Genomic DNA, 23634 nt, shown 5'->3' with positions numbered 1-23634 from the left:
TAGCATCAAAACCACTGGAATAATATGACACAGTAGCTAGAAAACCTTGATATGATCTAAAACTCTGCACCATCGTATTATTAATTAATTTCCTACCATCATACTGGGTCTTTCTTAAACATAATTAACTGGAGTCATAGGCAACAGAAACAAAGTATCTTTTTCCAGAAAGTATTTGTTACAGGCCTAAGTTTCTCTTAACTCATTAGGTCTTTCCCACGGATAACAGACTTGCGCATTTCCTCTCACATTCCTCAGCACTGTAACCTCACTTCTTATTGATCTAGTTCACTGGCAGGAAAGTAAGAACTGACACGAGACCTCATTTAGACTTCTTCATATGACCTCTGAATCATTTACCACTGCTCCCTGGTTGATTATTACAAATCAAGTGCTGCCTCCTCCTAAGCAGCTCCTTGCTCTCAGTATTTCCCTCATCACCCTATTTTCCATGCCTTGCCAGACTTGGGCCTTAGGACAGGAACAGCCTGCTCTCTGCCACAAAAGCAAAACATTTCTCTTAGTCAAGAGATCTTACTGCCACTTGGAAACACTTTGGAAAACCGGTTCATTTGTATTGAGGCCTCATAATATTCTTCAAGAGATGTGCCATCTAACTAAAGTATACAAACCACGGAATTCCAGGAAAACCCAGCTGGCTTCAACAAAAACAAAATAAACACCAAGGCACAAAAAAAACCCCATTACGTCTAAATGGTTTGTTCTGCTATCACAAAACTGGCCAACTGGCCCAGATTCAGAAGGACTTCAAAAACTGAGGTTACACAGCAGAAGCAGAGAGGCCTGCCTGTGGGAAGACCTTCAGATATTTTTGCAGGTGTAACCCAAGATGAACCCAGCTGATGAGGCCTTTTTGTTTCCTGCAAACCCAATGTGAAGTGGGAATAGAGGAATGGTCCACAGGACATGGGTGAGTCCACTCCTACTCCTGCAGAAAGTCTCAAAGTGTGGAAATTCATCCACTACCACACTATGGCAAGTGGAACCACACAGATCCAAAGACTGTGAGAAACTCACTTGCTGGTTGGCCATTGTGTGATACCACCAGAAAAGTCTTGTAGTGATGTAGTAAGCCACCACCACGTCCACAGTGTAGTGGTCATGAGCAAGGAGGATGCAGAACATCCCAACCATGCTGAGCGCCCAGCAAAGCCAGTGATACCACCAGAGTCGCCGTGGGGAATCTGGAAAGAAGCACAAGCAGTGATTATTTCAAAATGTGATGTTATTGACATGCAAGACTACTGCTGTAATTAGCAGACTACTGCAATCCTGGGTGGGTACTGCAATGCCTGCATTAAGATTAAAAGTAGGAATGCTGAGATCACAAAATAAGTATCATTATCTTAAGGTGTTACTTAAAGTCGTGCTCAGGGGTAATGAGGTCCTTCGGAAATAGAAGCATTATTAAATCTTTGAGAAACAAGCCCAATACATACATGACATACCTTGGTCAGTAAAAATTAACTTATTTCTATCTTAATACTGATTCTACATAAACAGCACTCCTTTCCTTTTGCCTTTCATAAAAAATAAATGCATATACTAAGGCTTGACTCTTGCAAAATGAGAAACCTTGCATTGAGCATGGCATTCATCTGGAGTCTTAAGAGACTAGGAAATACACAGCTGAAATACCATTCATCAGGCAGGGTGAAATGAAGGTTTCAATTATATTCTAAACGATTTTGGTTTGCTTTTTCTTTTAAGTAAGATGCTTAATTCAGTCATCTACATGGTAAAGTATTTTATTTTGTTTCCAAGGTTTTCTTTTTCAGTAAGCTCTATGTCTTCGAAGTACTATTATTTAATTGGAAAAGCATGCACTTTTACCTTAATTGTATTTTCCAATCAGTATAACAATAATTCATCAATTAGCAAAGACTTATACAACAAGAAATTCCACATGAACATTAACGAACTTACATTCTTTGATAAATAAGTATGTAAGAGTTAATATGACAGTGTGACCGCTGTATAGATAGTCACCGCACATGTTGTGGGATCCTGTGATGGACAATCCTCCGCCAGCAATCAATTTCATTATCCTTCGCAGATGAGATTCCCAGTCTCCAAAAAGCTGGTAGAAGAGTAAAACATAAAAGCACAGCATGTTGTAAACAAAAGTACTTATTGCTCACACTATGTAAAGGCATAATCTTTCTCCCAGGTCTTCTCGGCAGCCTTTGTTAATGCTCATGGCTGTGCAGGAAAAATATCTCTACCAGGAATCTCCAAGCACAGCTAACAGGTTCAGATCTGGTTTTATTTGTTATATTCTTCCACTGGGATATACAATGGGCATGTATATATATATATATATATATATATGAAACTCACACATATATAGTGAGGTTTAGAATAATGACTCTTGGAAAACCTACAAATTCTGTAATACAGTCTCAAAAATCCAGCCTCACCAATAAAAAGGAATTAAAAAGTATTTCCAGCTATAGCTGGAATTCTGTCATGTTCTCTAAACATCTGTTTTCCCTTCTGTTCAAGAGGCAATGCACTCCAAAATAAATCAAGCTTAATTTAATGCATCTTGTTCGTAACAGCACAGGCCCTAGAGATGATAATCCAACAGTAAAGAGGATGAACGCCCAAGCTGTACGGCCAGCTGCCGAAACCTAGATCCAACACACAGAAGAAGAGAGTATCTCATTCCAGACTCTAAGGCCTCCTACCACTCTGCTTTGGAAAGTCTTCAAATTGTTTCCATCCACTTCACATTTCAAAAGAAACATATATAATGCTTGTCAGAGGACAGTGCCAAACTTTGGTGTACAAAACTTAGAGTATTGTGTGCAGTTCTGGCGTCCTCAACATAAAAAGGACATGGAACTGTTGGAACAAGACCAGAGGAGGCCCACGAGGATGATCAGGGGACTGGAGCACCTCCTGTATGAAGATAGGCTGAGAAAGTTGATTAAGGGGGTGGAATATCTCCCTTACGAGGAGAGGCTGAGGGAGCTGGGTCTCTTTAGCTTGGAGAAGAGGAGACTGAGGGGTGACCTCATCAATGTTTACAAATATGTAAAGGGTGAGTGTCAGGATGATGGAGCTAGTTTTTTTTTCAGTGATGTCCAGCGATAGGACAAGGGGCAATGGGTGTAAACTGGAGCATAGGAGGTTCCATGTGAACATCAGGAAAAATTACTTTACCATGAGAGCGACAGAGCACTGGAACAGGTTGCCCAGGGGCGTCGTGGAGTCTCCTACGTTGGGGATATTCAAGGCCTGCCTGGACAAGTTCCAGTGTGTGTACTCTAGGTTACCCTGCTCTTGCAGGGGGGTTGGACTAGATGATCTTTTGAGGTCCCTTCCAACCCTTGGGATTCTGTGATTCTGTGAAAGTTGGGGCTGTTCAGCCTGGAGAAGAGAAGGCTGCGTGGAGACCCCATAGCAGCCTTCCAGTATCTGAAGGGGGCATATAAGGATGCTGGGGAGGGACTCTTCATCAGGAACTGTAGTGATAGGACAAGGGACAAGGAGTTAAAACTTAAACAGGGGAAGTTTAGATTGGACATAAGGAAGAGTTTCTTTACTATAAGGATGGTGAGGCACTGGAATGGGTTGCCCAGGGAAGCTGTGAATGCTCCATCCCTGGCAGTGTTCAAGGTGAGGTTGGATAGAGCCTTGGGTGACATGGTTTAGTGTGAGGTGTCCCTGCCCATGGCAGGGGGGTTGGAACCAGATGGTCTTAAGGTCCTTTCCAACCCTAACTATTCTATGATTCTGGACTGACTTTATCTCACACAGTGCATATGAACAACAGGTATGTTCCTGTACACCTGATGGATTTGCTCTGACCCACCTCCAACCCATGACAAGTATACCCTCAGAGGGTATTTCTGAAAAAACTTCAATTTGCCTTAGGACAGCTAAATCAAAGTAAACCAAGTCCTTCTGGTGAAGACACCTCTCTCCCTCCTCCCAGCTGACAAAAGGGCAGCTGGTACTCTCCCAGAAATTTGCTTTTGCTGCTCTCAGCTCAAAACCAAGCCCAAACGTTAAACAAATCTACAAAGAAAATGTACATCATGGGACGAGCACAGCCAGGACATACTAAGCATCTCTGGAACCCAATGGGAAGCAGGAACCACCTGAGCTCAAAGGAGCAGGGCTAAAAGATCAACGGATGTCATTACACGTGCTGCATCCTTACATCATTTGACAAAGTTTTAAAATCCATGCTAACCATTTAACAATCAGAAGAAAACACGGATTCACCTGGCTGGCTGTTACAGGCATGTTCGTTTCTTTTAAAGCTCAGTCTTGCTTTAAGAAGTGGAAATCATTAATTTCTGATGGATTTAAACAGGGTCTTTGCAGCAATTTAACATTTCCTGCTAGCAGTTCCTTACACAACATTAAAATGCTCCTCAGAGCCTACTCCTTGCAGTCATACAGAACGCATAAGGTGTTGAGAGGTTATTCTTTTCCCACAGGTATATTTATAGCTTTCAAGAAAGCCCAGCTAATCCTTAATCTTACTGGGTCAACAGAAGAGCACAACATAGGGTTGCCTTTACTTGTAAATGAGCAATGAGACATATTTACCAACGCTGTAAATTTCAAAAAACGGCAGTTTTACTCACTTCAACCCATAAATACCTGTGTTTTCTTTAATTTCATAATGGCTGACTGATCAAGTACCAAGTTGACTCCTCTCTCACTTCTCTTTGCAAAAGACCTCAGTCTCTCAAAAAGCCACGAGGCATGGCAAACATTCTGCCTTGTCAGACAACTGGTGTAATACATTCATTGGCTTTATTTCCTGAGGAACTGAGGCATTTTGGCTTTGTACATACCAGCAACCCTTACCAAAACAGCAACAGCATGTTACCAAGTTGAATCAGTATTTTACTACCTGTAAATCAGTGATTTTACTACCTGTCATCTGACTCCTGGCTGTGCACACAAAACTGTTGAACTGTGTGTACAGTTAGTGTGGAGCAGACAGCTCTCCCCCCGCCCCCCCCCTTCTTTCTCCTGCTTAAATCAAGCTATAGGACAAACAACTCCAGGAGGGTCAGGGAGACAAACTGCTACGGAGAAAGAGCACTTGTGTCTAATACATGCAACTTGTCCCCTACTCTAGAAGTCCAGTCTGTATTAGACTGGATTTCCCTAACACAAACAGCACATTGCAGTAAAGACCACCGTTAAACTAATGTTTACATATAATGAGATGGATGCAACAACATGATCCCTGTCCCATCTCCACCCTGAGCATGTGAATTACCTTTCAAGGCTGACTACAGTAGAGACTTGCCTAAGCACCTCTGTTGTAGTAGCTTGGTTTCAGCCACGGTTTTTGCAAGCCTAACAAACAGGAGTCAGTGCTAGACTGGGGAGGAGGTGGTAAGTCCTTGTGCTAACACAACTGCAAAAAACATATATAGGGACAGACAGCTACAAAGGAGACAGTTTTACCAGCCTTAGAAAAGTCTCCTGGGCCATTTTCAAATGGAAATCATACTTGGATTTGACACCCTGAAGTGTTTAGAAATAAATGATTCACACATGCACCTCCGCAGATTGCACATGCTGACTGTGCAATTTAGTTGAAAGGGCTACAGAAATTGCATATATTAGTACGCTGAAAAGAGTGGGAACACCTGCACTGCCCCAAAGCAAACATCAACACCTTCACCAACAAATAAGATCTGCAGATGGACGTCCCCATCATGCCAAACTGGTATTTTCAAATTAGTAACAATTACTGAGAAAGTGTTGCTCATATTTGTGGTAACAGCAGGACAAGGGGAAAACATACAGACTAAAATATGGAAAGACAGCCAGGAAAAGTTTACCTTTGGAGAACACTTGAAATGCATGCCAGGTACTGGGAGTGTAGTCACATACATTGTAATACACCGATACAGGTATAGTGTGCCAACTATACAGAAAAATCTTCTGCTAATTATAGACCTAGAAGAGAAAAAAAAGAGAGGAAAAAATAAGGAGGTCACTGAATGCAAACAAAACACGTGAAGGTAAATAAACTGCCAACTGTTCTCTTCTGGATGCTTTTGAAACTTGTGGCAGTATCATCTTACACCTGAATACTGAGATACTTTATAAATATTCTCACACTTTAAACGTGAGAAACACAAGAGCAACTCAACTAACATTACACACAAAGATGATTACAGGAAATGTAAGGATTAGAATACAAAAGCCTGTGCAGATTTAGTGTTGAACACATTAAAAGGGATTCCATGCCCCGCACCCCTCCATTAGCATTGAGCAGTTGTTAATTTCCGATTCAAGGCAGGGGATAAAGTTACAGTATTTTCATTATAAGATGAAAAGGAGTAAGTCTATTTCAGCTGACACACACATTTAGTACTTACAAAGGGCTGCTTGAGAAGAAATAGCTTGTATGACCCAAACAACTGAGAACACATCTTTTCCTGAGCAGCATTAAAGAGGAAGCAACTCACATCAGCAACAAAACCTTCAAAATACAAATTCAGAACTGCTCTGGCTACAGGACAGGGTGTTTTCATGGGAAGCCAAGCACAGCAAGCAGCCACAGCTGCAAAGAGATTTATTCATTGAGGCCTGACAGCAAATCGCTGATGTAACGGAGATGGCAGAAGCAATTTTGGGGTACCATGATGCAGTTCTGCAAACCAGCAAGAACACCTGGGGTAAAGAGCCGCAGATCAGACTCAGGAGTAACAGCCAGCCCCAAAACTGGCCTGTTGAGTTTCACTGCTACATACCTGCTAATAACATCACAAGGACAGAGCTACAACAACTAAACACCTTTGGCACATTCATGAGGGTGGAAATAACCTCTATCTGAGCTGGCCCAGAGTTCAGCAAAGAGGAATCACTACCAGCATTACAAAAATCAACAGCAAATCCAGCTTCAGCATGCATAACCTTAACCACATCAACCTTTTGCATCCTGCGAGTTACAGCCCCTGTTGATTTCAGCTGATTTTAAATCACTGTCACTTACAATTATGATCATTTGGGAAATGCAAGGGTTATAACACATGCTGCAAGTTCTGGCATTCATCTGTTGCTATTTTGAAGTATTCACTTTGAAATAAAAAAGTATGTCTATCAAGCTGATATCTTACAAAGCACAAAAATGGCCATCTTTTTTATTTTTAATAGCTTTTGGCAGAGTTATTAAGCTGTAGTGCTCCTCTCTCAGAGAATATGACTTTACAGTGCCAGATCATCAACAACAACTTGAGTCTTCATTTATCAGAAAAGCTTCAATTACGACAGTGCAAATGCATTTGCACACCAGTACTTACTGCTATTGAAACACAGTATTTGTATTTTTTTCCCCCTCCTGCTGTAAACATGGACAAAACTGGGAGTCAGAAGTTATACTTTATTAATTTAGCTCCATGGATGGAAATTTAAGAGTGTAAGGCACCACGCCATTGGGGCAGGGGTTTTCCTGTGTTTTGAACTTCTCTCTTAGAAGGGTGATGCAATAAAGATCTCACACTTGGGCCTGGCTTTAAAACCAGACATAAACTTGCTTTTATTTAAAACCTGGTATGAAGACAAATGGGGGCTAGGGATTAAGGACTGAGCAGCACTGTATTTTGAGGCTGAAGAAGCAGCAGTGGTTTATAAGCACAGAACTTTTTTTTTTTTTTTTTTTTTTAATTAAAATTCCCCATGACCCTACTTGGTCTAACTGGATTTAGCACATTTTAGCTTAGGAAAGTCTGAAAGTGCTCTGTACTAGAACATGTATTTTTTTTTTAAAGTAAAAAGCCTCATATTTTCCCTTCTCAAAAGGATTTGTGTGGGTGTGTGATTACAAGCCAGCTACAAAGTATAACTTCTAAGCTTATTATGGCGAAAACAATACCTATAACAACTCTCCAGACCTCACTAACATGGGTAGCCAGGATGCTGCTTTTTCAATCCCATGAGTGTGTAGACTGAATTAGATGTCAAATATGGCCAAACCCCAGCATTGTACTTGTCCCAAAACATCTGGGAATGCTTCCCAGAGAAGTTAATTCTGCCTTGGTAGCTTGCCTGAACTTCTCAAGGTCCCCATGGCATCTGTGGAAAAAGGCTTGGGCAGCCTGGAGCCCCCAACAAAGATCTGCACAGCCACCCTCCTCCTGCCTTCTGGTGGGAAACAAGAGCAATGCCATGGGCAATATTCTGCATGGAAATTCAAAGAAAACTATCACTGATTTTCTTGCACTAAATGCAGTACCTTGCCCAAAAGCCAGCCAAAAAATCCAGTCTCTACCTGAAGGTAAAATGAATTTTCAGGCAAGAAAGTAGTAACAGGAGCCAAAGGGAAACCCTGCATTGTGGTTAGCTGGACAGACAATGCCTTCTTCTACTTTGTCCCAGACTTTGCAGTTCAACACAGAAGACACGTAGATCCATCCTATTTAACATCATCATGCAATCCCTGGACTAAACAAGATGACCTGAGTGATCAGTATTATGAATGATGACACATCTCTATTGTATGTCACTGCTTCAGAGAACAGCGGGCTTAGACCGGATGAAATCAGGTTACTGGGAAATAATGACCTTGGTAGGATAAGCAATAGGAATGTCACAGCTTGGCAAGGAAAAGTGCTTCAAAAAGTCTGCCTCCTTCAGCCAAAGGTTCAACCCAGCCACTGGCTGCAATTCAGCTCATGGGTAACAACGCAGGCTCATTCACTGGTGACCCTGAGCTTGCACTTGGAAACATCCATGAACAGTACCTCTGTCATCTGAGTAGGCAAGAAACCAGGCTCATCCTGCCCAGCAATCACCTGGCTTCACATCTTCAGATCTCAAATGTAGTGTTGCAATGATACCATCAGAGATCACAGAAGTGAGGTGAGGAAGGTCTAGCTAGCGTAACTTCTTCTCTCTATTCTTGAATTAAGTTTCAAAGGCAGATGATAACCCATGCCACAAAAGTAATTCCGCTCTTTTTATAGCACTTAGTGGTTCACTATCCAAAGCCATGAGAATGAGGTCTTCCAGATAAATCCACCTCACTGGGCTCCTTTTCCCACAAGCATCTCTCCTATTCTTCCCTTTCTGCTGCTTATGAACAGATTGGGCCTCTCAGACACTGATACCTCTGTTTGTTGACATAAAAGACAACTTTTGGTCTCCAAAGCATTACACGACCATTACACGCACCAACCAGCGCTGACCAGCTGACATCTTCCTCTAACACCAGAAAGAAACCTTCTAAAGCAAGTAGAAAATGAACACATCAAACCAAACGGTGACAGGGTGAGAGGGTACAAGGGGGAATCTTCACATCTATCAACAATACCAACCTACTATATCATCAGCCAATACACCAATGCTTTGAAATCTTGGAGACTTAATGGATTCTGCTGTTCTTAATCTAAAGACTGCTCAGTTCCATTACAGGGCATCTGATCCTTCATACAGCCCTATTAACCTGCCACCCTGTTCTTGAGAGTAATCTCGTATCACCTCCTCTACGTACTTCCCTCAGTTTTGAACATTTACGCTCAGAGACCCACGAAAGTTAATGTTCTCCCACATTCACTATAGGCAGCTGGAGCCATGGGGAAAGAAGCTGGAGTGCAGCTGCCAACACAAGAGGGGAGTGATACTGAAGCTCACAGCCATAAACAAAACAAGAGGCCAAGCTAGGGGTAAATCCTTTCTCCTATACATATGTGCACATAAAAAAAACAAAACCAAAAAGGGCAATTCCACAGTTTTTACAGCCCTAGAATAACTATAAATTACCCATTCTAGAAACACTCTTCTAAGGAATGCCATCTCAGTAGAAATGTGCAACAGTTTTAGAATTTTACCTGATAAAATTAATTAAGTAGTACAAAACAGCAGGAAAGATGAAGAAACCATCATCTCAGTCCTGTGAATTACTTACACATCTGTCACATTCCTATGGAAATGCACAGCCGTACTGCACTAGGGCGTCCTGCCCCGGCTTAGCAATTCTCTTTTCAAGCTGCCTGTACCTTATGAAATGGGTGAACGACATGCTTACTTTTAAGTTTTAATGTTTTTCTCCACTATAAAGGTGAGTGATCCACTGGACTCTATTTCTCTTTTTACAAAAAAAGGGGTAAATCTGTAACTCTAAGGTCATTAGAAAGTCCTGTGAACTGAAAGATCTTCTATTGCATACGGTGGGGCTAAATTAAATTCCTTCCTCAGCTTCCTACACAGGAGTCACAAGAGTCAGTGCACAGGTAAAGAAGGAGGAGACCCCCTTTGGACTGGGCAGCTGTGGGGACATTATTGTGCCTAGGTTTTGTAAGGAAAGGTGATATGCCACCCCATAGTACTTAATGCCACTTGACTCTGAACACTTTACTCACAGCCATGGCAGCAAAAGGCCTTATATCAGAAACTTACTATAAGGCAGCCCAATGTATGGATTTACAGCAGTATAAATACCCTGAATTAAGCATCTGCACACACTCTGTAAAGGGTAAGCAGCAGATTATTTCCATTGGCAGACAAATTCACCCTTGCAATTGTGACCAGTATGAGCAAGGAAGTAAACAACCACCAAGACTGTGAAAATTCATTATATATCAATACTTTTGCATATTTTATGATTAGCTTGACATATTTTGTGTCTGACATTACCTGTCCCATCTAATGTCAAGCAAAAAACATACTTCAACACTTTTTCATGAAGCACTGTTTAGGTACATGAACTAAGCCACTGTCTGTTGGTTTTGTCCACCAGTATCGTAATCTTTGGGTAGGTTTTTACATCAGGCAAACTACAGAGACACTAACTGATCCCAAGTTGGTCTGCAGTTCACAACAGTGTGAGCTATGCCTCCTCTGAACAGTCAGCTGAGCTAAGAACACCATTACATCCAATCCATGGCTTTTCACACACGAAGAAGGTTTAAGTCGATTGTGCAGGCAAACAAGACCAGGGCTATTTCTTAGTTTCTTAGGTGACTGTTGAACTTCTCAATTTGGGAAAATAAAATCAGAAAGATTCACAAGAAGCTTCATTTTATTTGGATGTAAACCAGTATTTGACCTCCCTAGCACTTAGTTTTCAAAAGGTTTTACTTACTTGTATTTTAAGAGCAGCCACTGAACAAACCACAGTCCTACAAGGATCATGCCATTGATTTCACAAATAGAAAAAGCCCATTGCACTCGATCAAAACGATCAAAAAATGCATCTGGTAGGGGAGGCTGCACCTCCTTGGGAGGCACTCGTTCGTGAACGACTGAGATAGTCACTGTAGTAAAGATGAAACAAGAAAGTGCATAAATAAAAGCCAGGAAAGTCTTGCCCCATTCCATGGGATACTGTGAGCGCTCTGGCTCTGGCATGGGGATCTTTATCATTTCCTTCTTAAACCCATTTGGCATCCCGTTCAGCTTCATTTTACTGCTAAAGCCATTCTCGCGCGTGGTGTTGCTGACGTGGATGTGCCCGTTGACGTGCCCATTTTTGTGAGCCTCCATGTGGTGAGCCATTTTTAAAGTTTCAATCATGTGCAAAAGCCGCTGCCCGCTGTCAGAAGACACCCGAGAGAGAGGCGTCTTCTTAAAATCTTCCTCTGTGAGGTTGATCAAATCCTGCCCAGTGAAGCTTTTCAATGGCTCACAATACTCCGGCACAGCATTTTCCGTTAGCCAATTCGTCACCTCCTCGGGTGACCACAACACCACTTCTTTCATCTCGCCAGGCAGCTGTGGCAGTCTGACATCGATTTTAAATTGGGCAGCAGCCACTGCGTCTCCAGTGTGCTGGAAAGCTCCTCCTTGGCTTCATCTTGTCCTGTGAAGCAGTTTGGCGAGAGGCAAGTCCCTGTCTCTAACCATCTGATATGAGCATCCACGCACCGTGGCAAGCACAGGAAATGGTTCACTTCATATTCGTGTTGGCATTCTTCCTGGGGAGGAGAAAAACCCAAAACCAGTCATTAAGACAGCATTTACAAATAGTTTGCAATTCATGTTTAAAGAAGAGATTGCTGCAAAAGAATAGCCGGACTCTAGCATGGAAAAGACTAACTGATTTGAGCTCTAGCCTTGTATGCACAGCACTGTCCTTTCTGAGCTCACTACTGATTTTCTCAAGAGCTTTAACAGTTTTGTATTTTAAACACCACTTTGCAGCTGTGGGAAGGACTCCTCCTGCTCTATATTTGTTAAATTTTCTATTGCCATGCAGCTCCGGTCCATAACCAGTACCCGAACCGTATTTCAGGATCTGCAGAGCAAATGTTTATTTAGTGTTACTGATGTCAGAAACCTTTTCTCCCCCTTATAGAGTATCTTAATGCAATCTGTTGCAGTTAGTTATTGAATAGGAAGCCTGATTATTGTTCTGCAAGGCAAAAATACCTAGTGTACCACAAAAAAAAAAATGCTTTTCTACAGGTCAATGACAACAAAAAGACGTAGGTAAGCAGGATTATACTCTCTGGGCCAAAGCACCAGCCGGAAAAATCAATATCCAAACAGGTTAGCTTGAAAATAAACTGAAGCATTTAGGTTTGCAAGACTCCAGTGGATGTTTAACAGCTCTTCAAGACAGATTTTACTGTTTCCATGGTATACTGCTACAGTTCAGATAAGTTTGTCATCAGCTAAAAAACAGTAAAAAAATTAAAGTGAAATTTTCTATTTTTGAAAAAAGGAACTATGTCATGAACTTAAATACCACATTAATTGCAAAAAGCTGTTTGCTTCCAATACAAAAATTACCAGAAAACAGGTATTACTAGCTGGAAGCTCTTCCTGCATTTCTGAGACAGGAGCAGCATGAGAAGGCGATCATGTGGCAGTGAATGCCACTAGCAAATTCCCAGGTTTAAGATGTTTATTAAGCGAACAAAGAAAACGCAGTTGGCCCCAGAGCACAGAGAGGAAAACAGCAAGAACCCCTGTCTCCAGCCTGCAACCTGAGACCAAGCATCTCCTTCAGGAAGCTGCAGTATCATAAACACAAAGTGACCTGAAGAAAATAATAGCATGGGAAAAAAACACTTCATATTTTCGAAGTCATATAATGCCTTCATCAGCTTAAAGAATATATTTAGCCTCTCACAAGCTACCAGATGTTTGTGTTTCATCACACGGAGCAAAGTTACCACTAACAAAAACCAAAATAATCTACACTACTGGCACGATTTAAGCAGAAGTTGTATAAAACAGATACAGAGGTATGCTTCTACGTAAAACATGACTGGGCTGCACATAAATATGTTCTTGGAGCCGTTACCTCTAAACTGAGCAAGAAACACAAGGTGCAGGTTTTAATCTGCTTCTCTGTGGAATGAACCAGGTCTGATGACTGAGAAAAGAAAAAGCTTTGGACAAAGCTTTGCCAGCACTTTGTATAAAATGCTGACTTTTACACCACCTCTCACTTGCTGGGCATGCCATGCATAACATACACATTTAAATCCATGTGGCAAATGGGTGAAGATGAATATTCTCTCTTGTGAATATCCATGCTATTTCAGAACAGCAGAAGAGAGGATAGAGCTCTATTTTCTTCCTTTCTTTTTTTTTCAGTGGGATTATATGTACTGAGGAAGGCTTTTAGCCAATGATCGCTTCATTATTCAAGTTGTGTTTAGCAAATTGGTATTTAGTTACACAGCTCTGAACATGGGGGGGGGGGAGGGAAAAAATGGATTGAATTATACATGTTAACCCACATTAGAAACTCCTACCACACTTGACTGAAGGAGAACAGCTCAGCTCTTCACCACGCTGGTCTCAGCTGTAGTCACTGTAGTCACATTATCATAGGAGCACCTGAAACCCAGAGTCTGGCACCAGCCACAGCACAAAGCTCAAGCATGAACCCTGTATCCTCACTGCATGCCAGGGATACTCCATGCCAAGGAGAGTTGGTGTCACCAGCAGTTATGCGAAGATGTTTTGCCAGCAGGTCCCTGTTTAGCCCACCTGGGTATTAAGGGTGATGTCAGCTTTGAGCTACCTCAAGCCTGTGACTTGACTTGGTCACTGCAGACCAAGAAGGTGGAAACACCATCACCTTTGTGATGTCCACAGTATTTCAGACTCAAGCGGTGCGCCAGTAATTCACAACTCAAGGATCCATATCTGTGTGAAGAAAACCCAACACACTTTCACACTTGTCCTAGGGTTGACACTCAGGTTGTAATCCATGAGATGCAGCACCAAAAACTGCGTGGCATCAAATTCACAACTAATACTAATGGACCTCTACAGCCTTGCTGTTTCCCAGGGTAGCACCTTATAATCTTGATAAAGCCTAAATTATTCTTTTAATCCTGTTACAACACCTGGGCTCTTTGTCTGCAGCAGAACCTAATTTCCTCATGCCATTTAACAGCTACATCAGCTGCTTCTCCAAGTTTTGCTTTAGCAAATCAGCATGGATTTGGTGTTGCAGCAACACTGTGTACACCACGAGGTAGGGCAATATTAAACCTTTGCAATTTTAAATGCTGGAATGATTAAATCACTTTCTGCCAAACCACTCAAAGCAGGAAAACTGTTGCCCTCCTGACACACCAGCTTTTTTGACCTGACAATTCACCACAAGCCTCCTGCGTGCTTAAGGATTCAGGATCCCAAAGACATAGTGCAAAGGAGCCTGTAGCCAAGCTTCAAACTACCTCTCCATTGCCAAGGGAGGTTTAGATTGGATATTCGGAAACAATTCTTCACCAAAAGGGTTGTCAAGCATTGGAACAGGCTTCCCAGGGAAGTGGTGGAGTCACTATCCCTGAAGGTATTTAAAAGACATGTACATGTGGCACTTAGGACATGGTTTAGTGGTGGACTTGGCAGTGCTGGGTTTATGGTTGGATTTAATGACCTTAAAGGTCTTTTCCAACCTAAAAATGATTCTACGATTACTTACCATGAAATATAACATGTCCTCTTGCTGCAGCTAAGCTAGTAAGTTTTAAGATGAGCTCCCTGTGGAGCCTAAATGAACAAAAATTGGTTGCCAGGTGCAAACACTACTCCTCTACTGGCACAAGAGTCATAATATGCTGGTGGAACCTCATGATGCCTGGCCTTGGCAGTGTTACGAGAAACAGCAAATGTGTGTGTCTTATAGCAAGTGTGTGTGCAATCCCAGCCTACTGTTATCATACCACCAGTGTGTAAATCACTACTGAGTACCTTTTGTAAAAGTACAGTAACTGATACTCATAGGAGGAAGGCTTAGAGGAAAGATAATACTCTGCCAAAGATGCAGGCCATGGAGCTGTTTTTGCTGAGAGTTAAACACACCTACCGCTCAGAACTCTATTTCACAACCTGTGTAATGGGAGAGGTATAGGCAAAAAAAGCTGCTTTACTAACACCTTCAGCTTGTCACATTAAAAATATCTTGTTTTCTATCATGCATTCATCAAAGCTTGAACAGGTGAGATTGTCAGAAACTCATGGGTGTTTATGGGAGACTTAAAAGACTCTGTTAAGGAGACTCTGGTCCCCTTGCTTCCACAACAGTCATCTTTTGTCTACAAAAGCTGAGGACAGGAGGCAAAGATGGGCATCAGCTGCTGCCAGGCCACATCCCACTGCCCCAGCAAGGGTACAGGGATGGGCAGGGGGATGGGTGCACAGGCAAGTCTCCCCAGCTCTAGTATGGGTTGTCAGCCTGGGCCAGGCAACTAAACCACTCCATCTACAGCTGATCTGCTTCATTAAGGAGCCTTTATCTGATACTGATTAAAAATAACAATGTGATTATCAGAATAATACAACTGCATTATGAAAACAATGCCATGTAGAACTGGTATCTCAAAATACCCATATACCACAAACCAAGCATGATGAAATAACTTCAGCAAGCGCTCTAGTACCCACCTCCCCATGTTTCCATGACCTCGCTTCCCCTGTTACCAACAAACATTAAAATGCTAACTTAAAACTTCCAGATCCTTTTTCACTTTCCCAACGAGAAGTATTTTCCTCCACCACCACTACAATCTGCCTATATAAGGGTTGTTAAACAAGTATTTGAGAGTGCACTACATAACCTTGCATGTCATGATCTGTTCTCTTTTGCATTGCTTTGTCAAAATGTGTTTATGCATAAGGACTGAGCATGGGAGCAGTCATCTTTCTGATTAAAGGACAAGATAATCAGCAATAAAATCATCAGCTGACTGCACCTTCATACTTGATTTGATGGCCAAGGTGCAGAACACTTTACAGTTTTCTGTTTCTAGGTCTGCTTGAGGGTAACTAAGCACTCATACTAGACATCACTGTTTAAGATTTCGTTTCTCAAAGTCCATGGGCTCACCACTGAGCAAGTGATGGACATCCCCAGACAGGCAGTGTGGTTTGTCTGGCATGGTTGCAGGGTCCATGCAGCAGTAACTTCCCTCCATGACACCAGCACTGGTTTACAGGTTAACATGCTGTTCCCCATTACCTCTAAATTTACAAGCAGAAAGCAGTACATCTTACAATTAACACTGATGAGATAAGCACACATACACCTAAAACAGCAAGAGACCCCCCAAACCAGTTTGTTCATTTCCAATTTCCTCCTAAAGCACCCTGAAACCAAACCAAAGAAAACCAAAGTCTTCCCCAATCAAATTATGCCTTCCTCATGTTTGTACAGTGCTTTTATTCTCTAAATGAGGACCTTTGCTGCCAAGGCAACAGTCACTATAGAAATAAGTTAAACAACCAGCCATTTCAGAAACTGCAACGAGTTCCTCACTAGCAGCCAAGGAGATTTTCAAATCCTTTCCGAGGAGGTGGGTGTGTTTCAGTTACAACACTGAGCATCCTTCCCAAACACCCCCGAAAATCTGAGATGACAAATGCATTAGTAAAAACAGTGTTAAAATGAGCAAGGACCAGGGAAAACCACAGTCTGAAGACATCATAGTGACATTTTCCTCCCCTTTGGAAAGCAAATGCTTAGATTCACCCCAATTATGGGTGCACACATGTAAGCAAGAAAAAAAAAAAAAAATCACCTGCTGTAAGGACTAAAAGTTTAATGCTTTAAAACCAATCCACAAGTGAATTCCCCAAGGCCGCGGTAAGCAGACATTACACAGAGACCGAATACTCTGGATGAAAGCTGGAAGCTCTCGCCCTGCATTTTCAGAGCACAAAACAAATTTTTACAGCAAGGTCTGAGTCACCGCTAGTCACCTCCTCTACAGGCATTTTATCATAACTAACAATAACGCTCCAGTACCTCAATAACTGGACATCCTGTACTTGCACGGAATCTCTGCACACTAATATGCAAGGAAAAGGCAATGCCTGACATGAATTATGTGCTGGACCTCACTAACACTAACAAGCTCTCAAGCAATGTACCAAACTGCTTCACTCCAGGATAACTTCACCTTGAAACCAGAGACAGCCCCTTGCAAAAGGCGGCACCACTAGCAGACAGGAGATTGTTGCCATTTTATAACATCACAATAAAGCTGGGTTTGTGCTGCACATACAAAATATCTGTAAGTATAAAACCAAGGTACAGATGAGCTCACAAGTTTCACAGAGCTCCAAGATAAGTTTCCAAGGTCAGTACTTGATGGTAAACATTGTCCTGTGGACATAAAGTCAGAGCAAGTATAATTACCACTATGAAAAGAGAGGAGATAAGCATGTGAAGCAACACCCATGTACTCAGAGTAGCTACTTACACAGCTTCAGAGAGAGAAAAAAGATTGCCTGCAGACTACATAAATCCCACAGCAGCCTGTTTTTTCTAAATTACTCTATAGGAAGGGAAAAAAAAACAACCCAACAAAAAATACACCTAAACCCCTCCCCCCCACCCCAAAAAAAAACTAGAAAAAAAAAAAATAATCAACACCAAAAGACAGATCATATGCCTCCTATCCTAGTTTAACAAGAAAATAAGAAATGGCAATCCACTCACAGGCAGAGATCTCTCAGTAAGACAGCTCTCAACCCAAGCCCAGAGCTCAGTGGCAGAGATTTCAAAATGAAAGTACTTGCATCGTATCTGAATAAACAAACAGCTCATCTTCAGATGGGAAACACCGCTAGTGATTATCTCTGCTACAAAAATTCAGCATCTATACTGCATGCATAGGTAAGTGCACACACACGTTCTGTGCTAGGTGATAAAGACACCTTTTCCCTCCAAACCTGATGAAGCCTCATCCCTTTGCTTCTTTGTAGCCCTACATCTCTCTGCTCAACTTTCTTCCTCCCCTTTCTTCTTCCTTCCACTTTAAAGTAGTTATGGAAACCAGCAAACACTCACGAGAAGGCTTCACCCAACCAGCAACCTCATCACGGGAACACTTGCTAAGCAGAGCTTTTGTTTTGACACTATGGAAATCCTGCTTTGAGTGATGCGGGGGTGGAAAGGATGGGGTGTGAAGGGGAGGGCAGGTCCTGCCCTTAGACAAACAACTATTTCAAACTGAAAAGTCTCCTCAAACACAGGAGGGAGAGCCAGGTGCCAGGACCCCAGCTGGTTCCCGCAGACACAAGTATGAGCTTTCCACCTAGGCCAGGGATAACCCAAGTGCACATCTCATTTTGTAATGCACACCAAAATCCTAGTGTCTAAATTCTAAAATAATGTAACACCTGCAATAGAAGTGGGATGAATATTAGCCTGTTTCTGAACGGCTGCAATAGGAAACCCACCTTCCAACTTGCTGCCCCAAATGCTTTTAGTTCTGTGCAAGAAAGATGCAAATAACACCACAAAGTTAAACTTGCAGAGGGGGAAGGAATGAACCAGAAAAAAAAAAACAAAAAACAAAACCAAACCCACAACAAAAAAAAACAACCAACCAACCAAAGCCCCAACAAAACCCACAACTATACTCAACTCCTAAAATATTATCTTTGATAGAAAGCCAGTTTGTACTATTTCAGCCCTTCACCCACAAAGGGGTGCATGAAAATATTAACAGATCCTCACAAATCCTTACACAGAGATAATTTCAACACCAGGATTATTAATTGGGCAGCAGACTTCTACAGCAGGACCCAACCCACCCATGTCACTTTGCTACATACAAGCAAAACCCTCCATGGACACCACAACACACACTGTGCTCAAATCTTGCACATCTCTGTTTCTTGAATGAAGCAAACTCAGGTGATTTTGGGCTCTGGGCTCAGGTGGCAGCAAGCTGCGGCCATCATCTCCAACACAGCAAAACACACACAGGTGTTACACCTTGGGATCTGGGTCAGCCAAAGATAGGGCAGATCTGGAAGTAGATCCTTGTGTCCTCATGCAACCCCTGAGCTAACTGTTACTAAAGAGCATGAAATGACAGTTGCCTTCCTCTTGACACTATCTAAACCTCCTGGTATTTATATACAAACAACAGAAGACCTCCAAAGGAAAATAGATGAAACACTGAAAACAAGCCAAAAAAGTGGTTCTCCCCCTACAAGGCACAGAAATGGGGAGAGGATGCGATAGGGCAGAAGGATGGAAACAAAAAAATAAGGGGAACTAAATATTTGTTACATGCTCTGTGTTTTAATTTATTTTAACCAAGTGCAGGTGTTTTGGGTTTGGGTGATTTTTTTGGTGTTGCTGGGGTTTTGGGTTTCTTCTTGTTGTTTTGTTTGGGTTTTTTTTTAATTACCTACATTAAACACCTAGAAGTCACTTATTGTTAGAAACTCAAACTTGTGGTGAGCCTCTGGGAATCCAAGTAGAATGAAGATTAAAAAAAAAGAAAAAAGAAAGAAAAAAAAAGGAAAACAGAATTAGGGAAGTTTTGCCTACGGAAACTGAGGGCAATCTTGTGACTGATGGGTAACGCTGATCTAAAATGCATACTACAGCATATTTTGCCAAATCAGCCATGCACATTGGGTAAAACAAAGATGGCAGAAACTACAGTGAAAACAGAGCCTCACTGAAGGCTTAAATCGATCAACTGGTTTGGATTTTTTTAATATTTGGGTATGTTCCTAGACATGTATTAGTATCCAGAGCACAATAGTTGCTTCCTCCAAACTGATTTTCCCAGAGGTACAATTAAAGCAAAAGAGAACCAAGTTTATGCACTCAGAATCCTAGCCTAGAATTATTTAAAATAATAAAATATTTCATTTAAAATACGGATATTTCATTCTTTATACCGTACTTCTGAAGTCGAGCACATTAGATTCAGATTAAAAAAAAAACTTTTAAGCTGCAAGAGCTGAAATATAAATATCTGTATATATTCAGGCAAGATGCTGTCCTCTGTATTTCAGCTGTTACTACTCATAAACCCACACATAAGGCACACCCATCAACATTATTAAATTTCAATGCTATTACCCTTGTAAAACAAAACAGTTACTGGGTTTGTCTTTATTAAGTTTATATAACATACTGATCCCTGGTCTGAAAGACATAACACCATAAATATTCAAAATAATTTCTGGTGTAAATAGTCCTAATTCAGTTCTTGAACACATAATCCTCCTCTTTCCAGCAATACCTGTTCAGAGTTGTACCATAAATCAAATATTTAGGTTTGGAAAATACAAAACTGTATGAAGGGAGGGAAAGCCTCTTATTGCACAGTCAGCCTAGAAACCAGAAAGCCAGGAAATGCTAGGGAGAAAAAGAAAACAATAAACAGCCACAAACACATTTCTGATTGCCAGTGAGTTACAGGTGTACAATCTCCATGATGGGAACTTGCCATACTAGAGCCAGATTACTGAAAATTCAGATGAACTGCCCTGGCATCTTCCTTTTGTGATTAACTCTACAAGCAAGAAAAAACATCTCGGCTCGCTAAACTGCAGCCACCTTCTTTACTCTCTTCACTGCCAGTTGCATAGATGCCAAATCTCACTGTTTGCAGTGGAGATCTGCCACTGTTGGCATTAACACTTCATGGCAAAAACATGCTCATGTTCATTCAGCAAAATCCATTGTGGCTGAAAGGACAAATCCTCCCCACTGCCCACTCCATTCATTTAGCATCTCCTTCTTTGAAAACCACAGTGCCAGAAAGGGACAGCAATTCCGTCCCTCTCTGTTCCCCTGTTCTAAGGGTCCCTATTTTTTTTGCCTTTTATAGGTAATTTCATGATTACTGCTTGGTGCTTCAGGACTGATGCTGCTGCCACCAAATAGAGAGATAAAGAAAGATAAAAACCTTGTATCTTGCTATCTGACTGTTCTGAAAATGATGAGTATTTCAACAACCAACTGAAAACCTCAGTACTAAGTTCCTCCTGCAGACATCCAATTACCCTACATTGTTTTCCTAGTGATACATTTGATGCATATGACATGTGCCTGCATCATGCTGTCCTAAGATCTTTATGGAAATGTCCATTAGCCACCCAGCAACTCTGGTTATGATTCCTGGGAGTATCTCAGGCAGGGTGTCTCTCGGCCATCCTTTCTTCTGCAGGTAGTGACTCCACTATCTGGCACACCAAACATGAAAGACTGGATGACTGCATAACAGATTCACATGCTGAACTGGTAGGTTTTGAACACATCAATTAAATCAGTTCAGAAAGTAACCTGCAATTCCAGCCAAACAAGAGAATCTCAACTCCAGGTACTGGGTAAGTACAACTAGCACGTATTCATATCACGGAAATTAGGTTTGGAAATATGTGCTACCTCCTCTTCTGCCACAGAAGAGATGGAGGAATCAGACCCAGCCTGTTACCATCAGCACAACTGCCCAGCTTCTAGCACTTCCGGCTTCTAGCAAACTTTGCTTACTAGTCTAAGCATTTTCTTTTAACTAGAAGGCAGCAAACCAAGCTGTACGTTACAAACTGTATGATGCACTTCCCCAAATCTGTTTCATTAAATTGGGCATTAGGCAGAAGGAGTTAAAGGTTTATAGCACAGTACTAGACATATTACCACTTCCATGATCCACCCCAACATAAGCATCCAAGGCCTACGTCACAGCGCATACGCTTTATTGAGCACATAACAACTGTAGCTCCCTGCAACAAACCATCCACACACTGCTCGCAGCAAATAAATCAAAATACTTAAGATAATTTCAGTTGGTTTAGAAAAGCTGCATCCAACTTTAAAAAAAAACAAACAAACCAAACCAACCAGCATTCTGTACCAGAAAGTAGAATTAACCATTGAATCAACTAAGGGATGCCTGTTGCTCCAAAAGGATCACTGAGCTGCTCTCCTGCAAAAAACAAGACTGGGCCTCATAGCTCAGGAGGACAAGCCCTGCTTGTTTACAGTGTTTGCAGCAGTGAGAAACTGCAGAAACCTGGTGCCACTATTCTTGTTCCAGCCACATAAAAAGGAATCAAACTGCAGGACAGGAAAAAAAAGAGGGAGAGGGAGAAGGATTTAAATCTGTGATCACATGCACACTAAAGCTTTCTGCAAGCAGATGGGTGAAGCCCAGATTAGTAAGGTATTAACAAAAGCAAGGCAGTAACGCCAATGAGATGCAGCTTGAAAATAGCTGAACTCTGACCTGCCTTACTGAGTGTAACGCAGCTCTCCTCTCCCAGACGGATTGGCGACAGCCATGAAGACATGGCTCTGCTGACTGATGGGAGCTCACAAGAGAAGTGGACCATATAGGAAAAAGCTGCTGAGGCTGAAGCTAAAAGCTGAATGGCAAAGTAGATAACGAAGCAGCAGCCACACAGGAGAGTGCAATACTCCTTTAAATCAATCTCCAGAAGCAACATGCAAAAGGCTTGCTGCAAATAAGCCCTTCCTGTAGGTAAATACTGAGAAGATGCACTCTCTTAGAGATGTCAAGCAGGATGCAATTTCCCTGTTGCATACCTGGGCAAGCAAGCAAAACAAGGGAATAACAATTACACTGGTATTTCTAGTGTACAGGGGCTTATCTGAGCAGAAGAGGGCTTCAGATGTTATGGTACTGCAGAAACTCATCTGATAAGGAGCCCTTGAGAGCAGGACACTGGTAAAACTCCATCCAGTCACCTCATAACAGGCTCCATGACTACACAGCACTCCCCTCAAGGCCTGGGAAATGTATGAATGACTCCTGAATGCATTAGTAAAGAGAATATTTTAAGGGTATAAAACCAATAAGGGTCAACCTGACATAGCTGCTGCTTTACCTACCCATCCCATAGTCAGACTTGCTCTACAGGACTATCCTTGAGGTGCACTCTGACACGCATTTTTGGGGTCAAACCCAAGAACACCTCCAGATTGATAAAACGTGGTACTTTAATAAGAGGCCATTAAAAAAAAAAAAAAGAAGTAATAGTCCTCTATGTAGAAAGATCATGAAAATTCACCATCAGTCCTCTGGTAACACTGGTGCTGCTTCTGCAAGCAGTACAGAGCTGCTGAAATGACTACTGACAGGAAAAAAGTACTATTTTTGGAAACGATAAAGTACTGTGAAGTGTTCATATCAAAGATGTTAAACAGTCACAGTACTCTGCGTTTCGGGTTTGCTGGGTTTTTTGTTTGGAGTTTTTTTTGTTTGGGTGGTTTCTGTGTGGGTGAGGGTGGGGCTGCATTACGAGAGACTGCACAGAGCACAAACACACATGAAATTTGCTTTTAAAAGCATCATTTATCGGTCCTTATGCACTCCCAAAACTTTTCATTGGGTCTGAAAACACCTACATTCACCAATATTTAATGTGGGCAAGGGGATAAAA

At 41.8% G+C, this 23634-nt stretch overlaps 1 protein-coding gene across 4 annotated transcripts in view; it reads right to left on the bottom strand.

Moving 5' to 3' along the window:
- The window catches only part of SGMS1 (sphingomyelin synthase 1), a 99688-nt gene that overhangs the window by 3675 nt on the left and 72379 nt on the right, over window positions 1–23634 (bottom strand). For all 4 annotated transcript variants that reach the window (XM_057415681.1, XM_057415680.1, XM_057415682.1 and 1 more), the window contains 4 exons: window positions 11090–11921; window positions 5844–5961; window positions 1948–2101; window positions 1039–1205 (listed from right to left, as the gene is read on the bottom strand). In XM_057415681.1, the coding sequence (XP_057271664.1) occupies window positions 1039–1205; window positions 1948–2101; window positions 5844–5961; window positions 11090–11706 (1056 nt within the window). In that variant the 5' untranslated portion in view covers window positions 11707–11921. The remainder of the gene's footprint in view (window positions 1–1038; window positions 1206–1947; window positions 2102–5843; window positions 5962–11089; window positions 11922–23634) is intronic.

This window comes from Pezoporus wallicus, unplaced genomic scaffold (genome assembly GCF_028554395.1).
Source record: "Pezoporus wallicus isolate ANWC-B61680 ecotype Strahan unplaced genomic scaffold, APGP_CSIRO_Pwel_v1 contig_736, whole genome shotgun sequence".
Taxonomy (NCBI): Eukaryota; Metazoa; Chordata; class Aves; order Psittaciformes; family Psittacidae; genus Pezoporus; species Pezoporus wallicus.
Note: the sequence above shows the minus strand (reverse complement) of the source record. Positions and strands in the feature narration are given on the sequence as shown.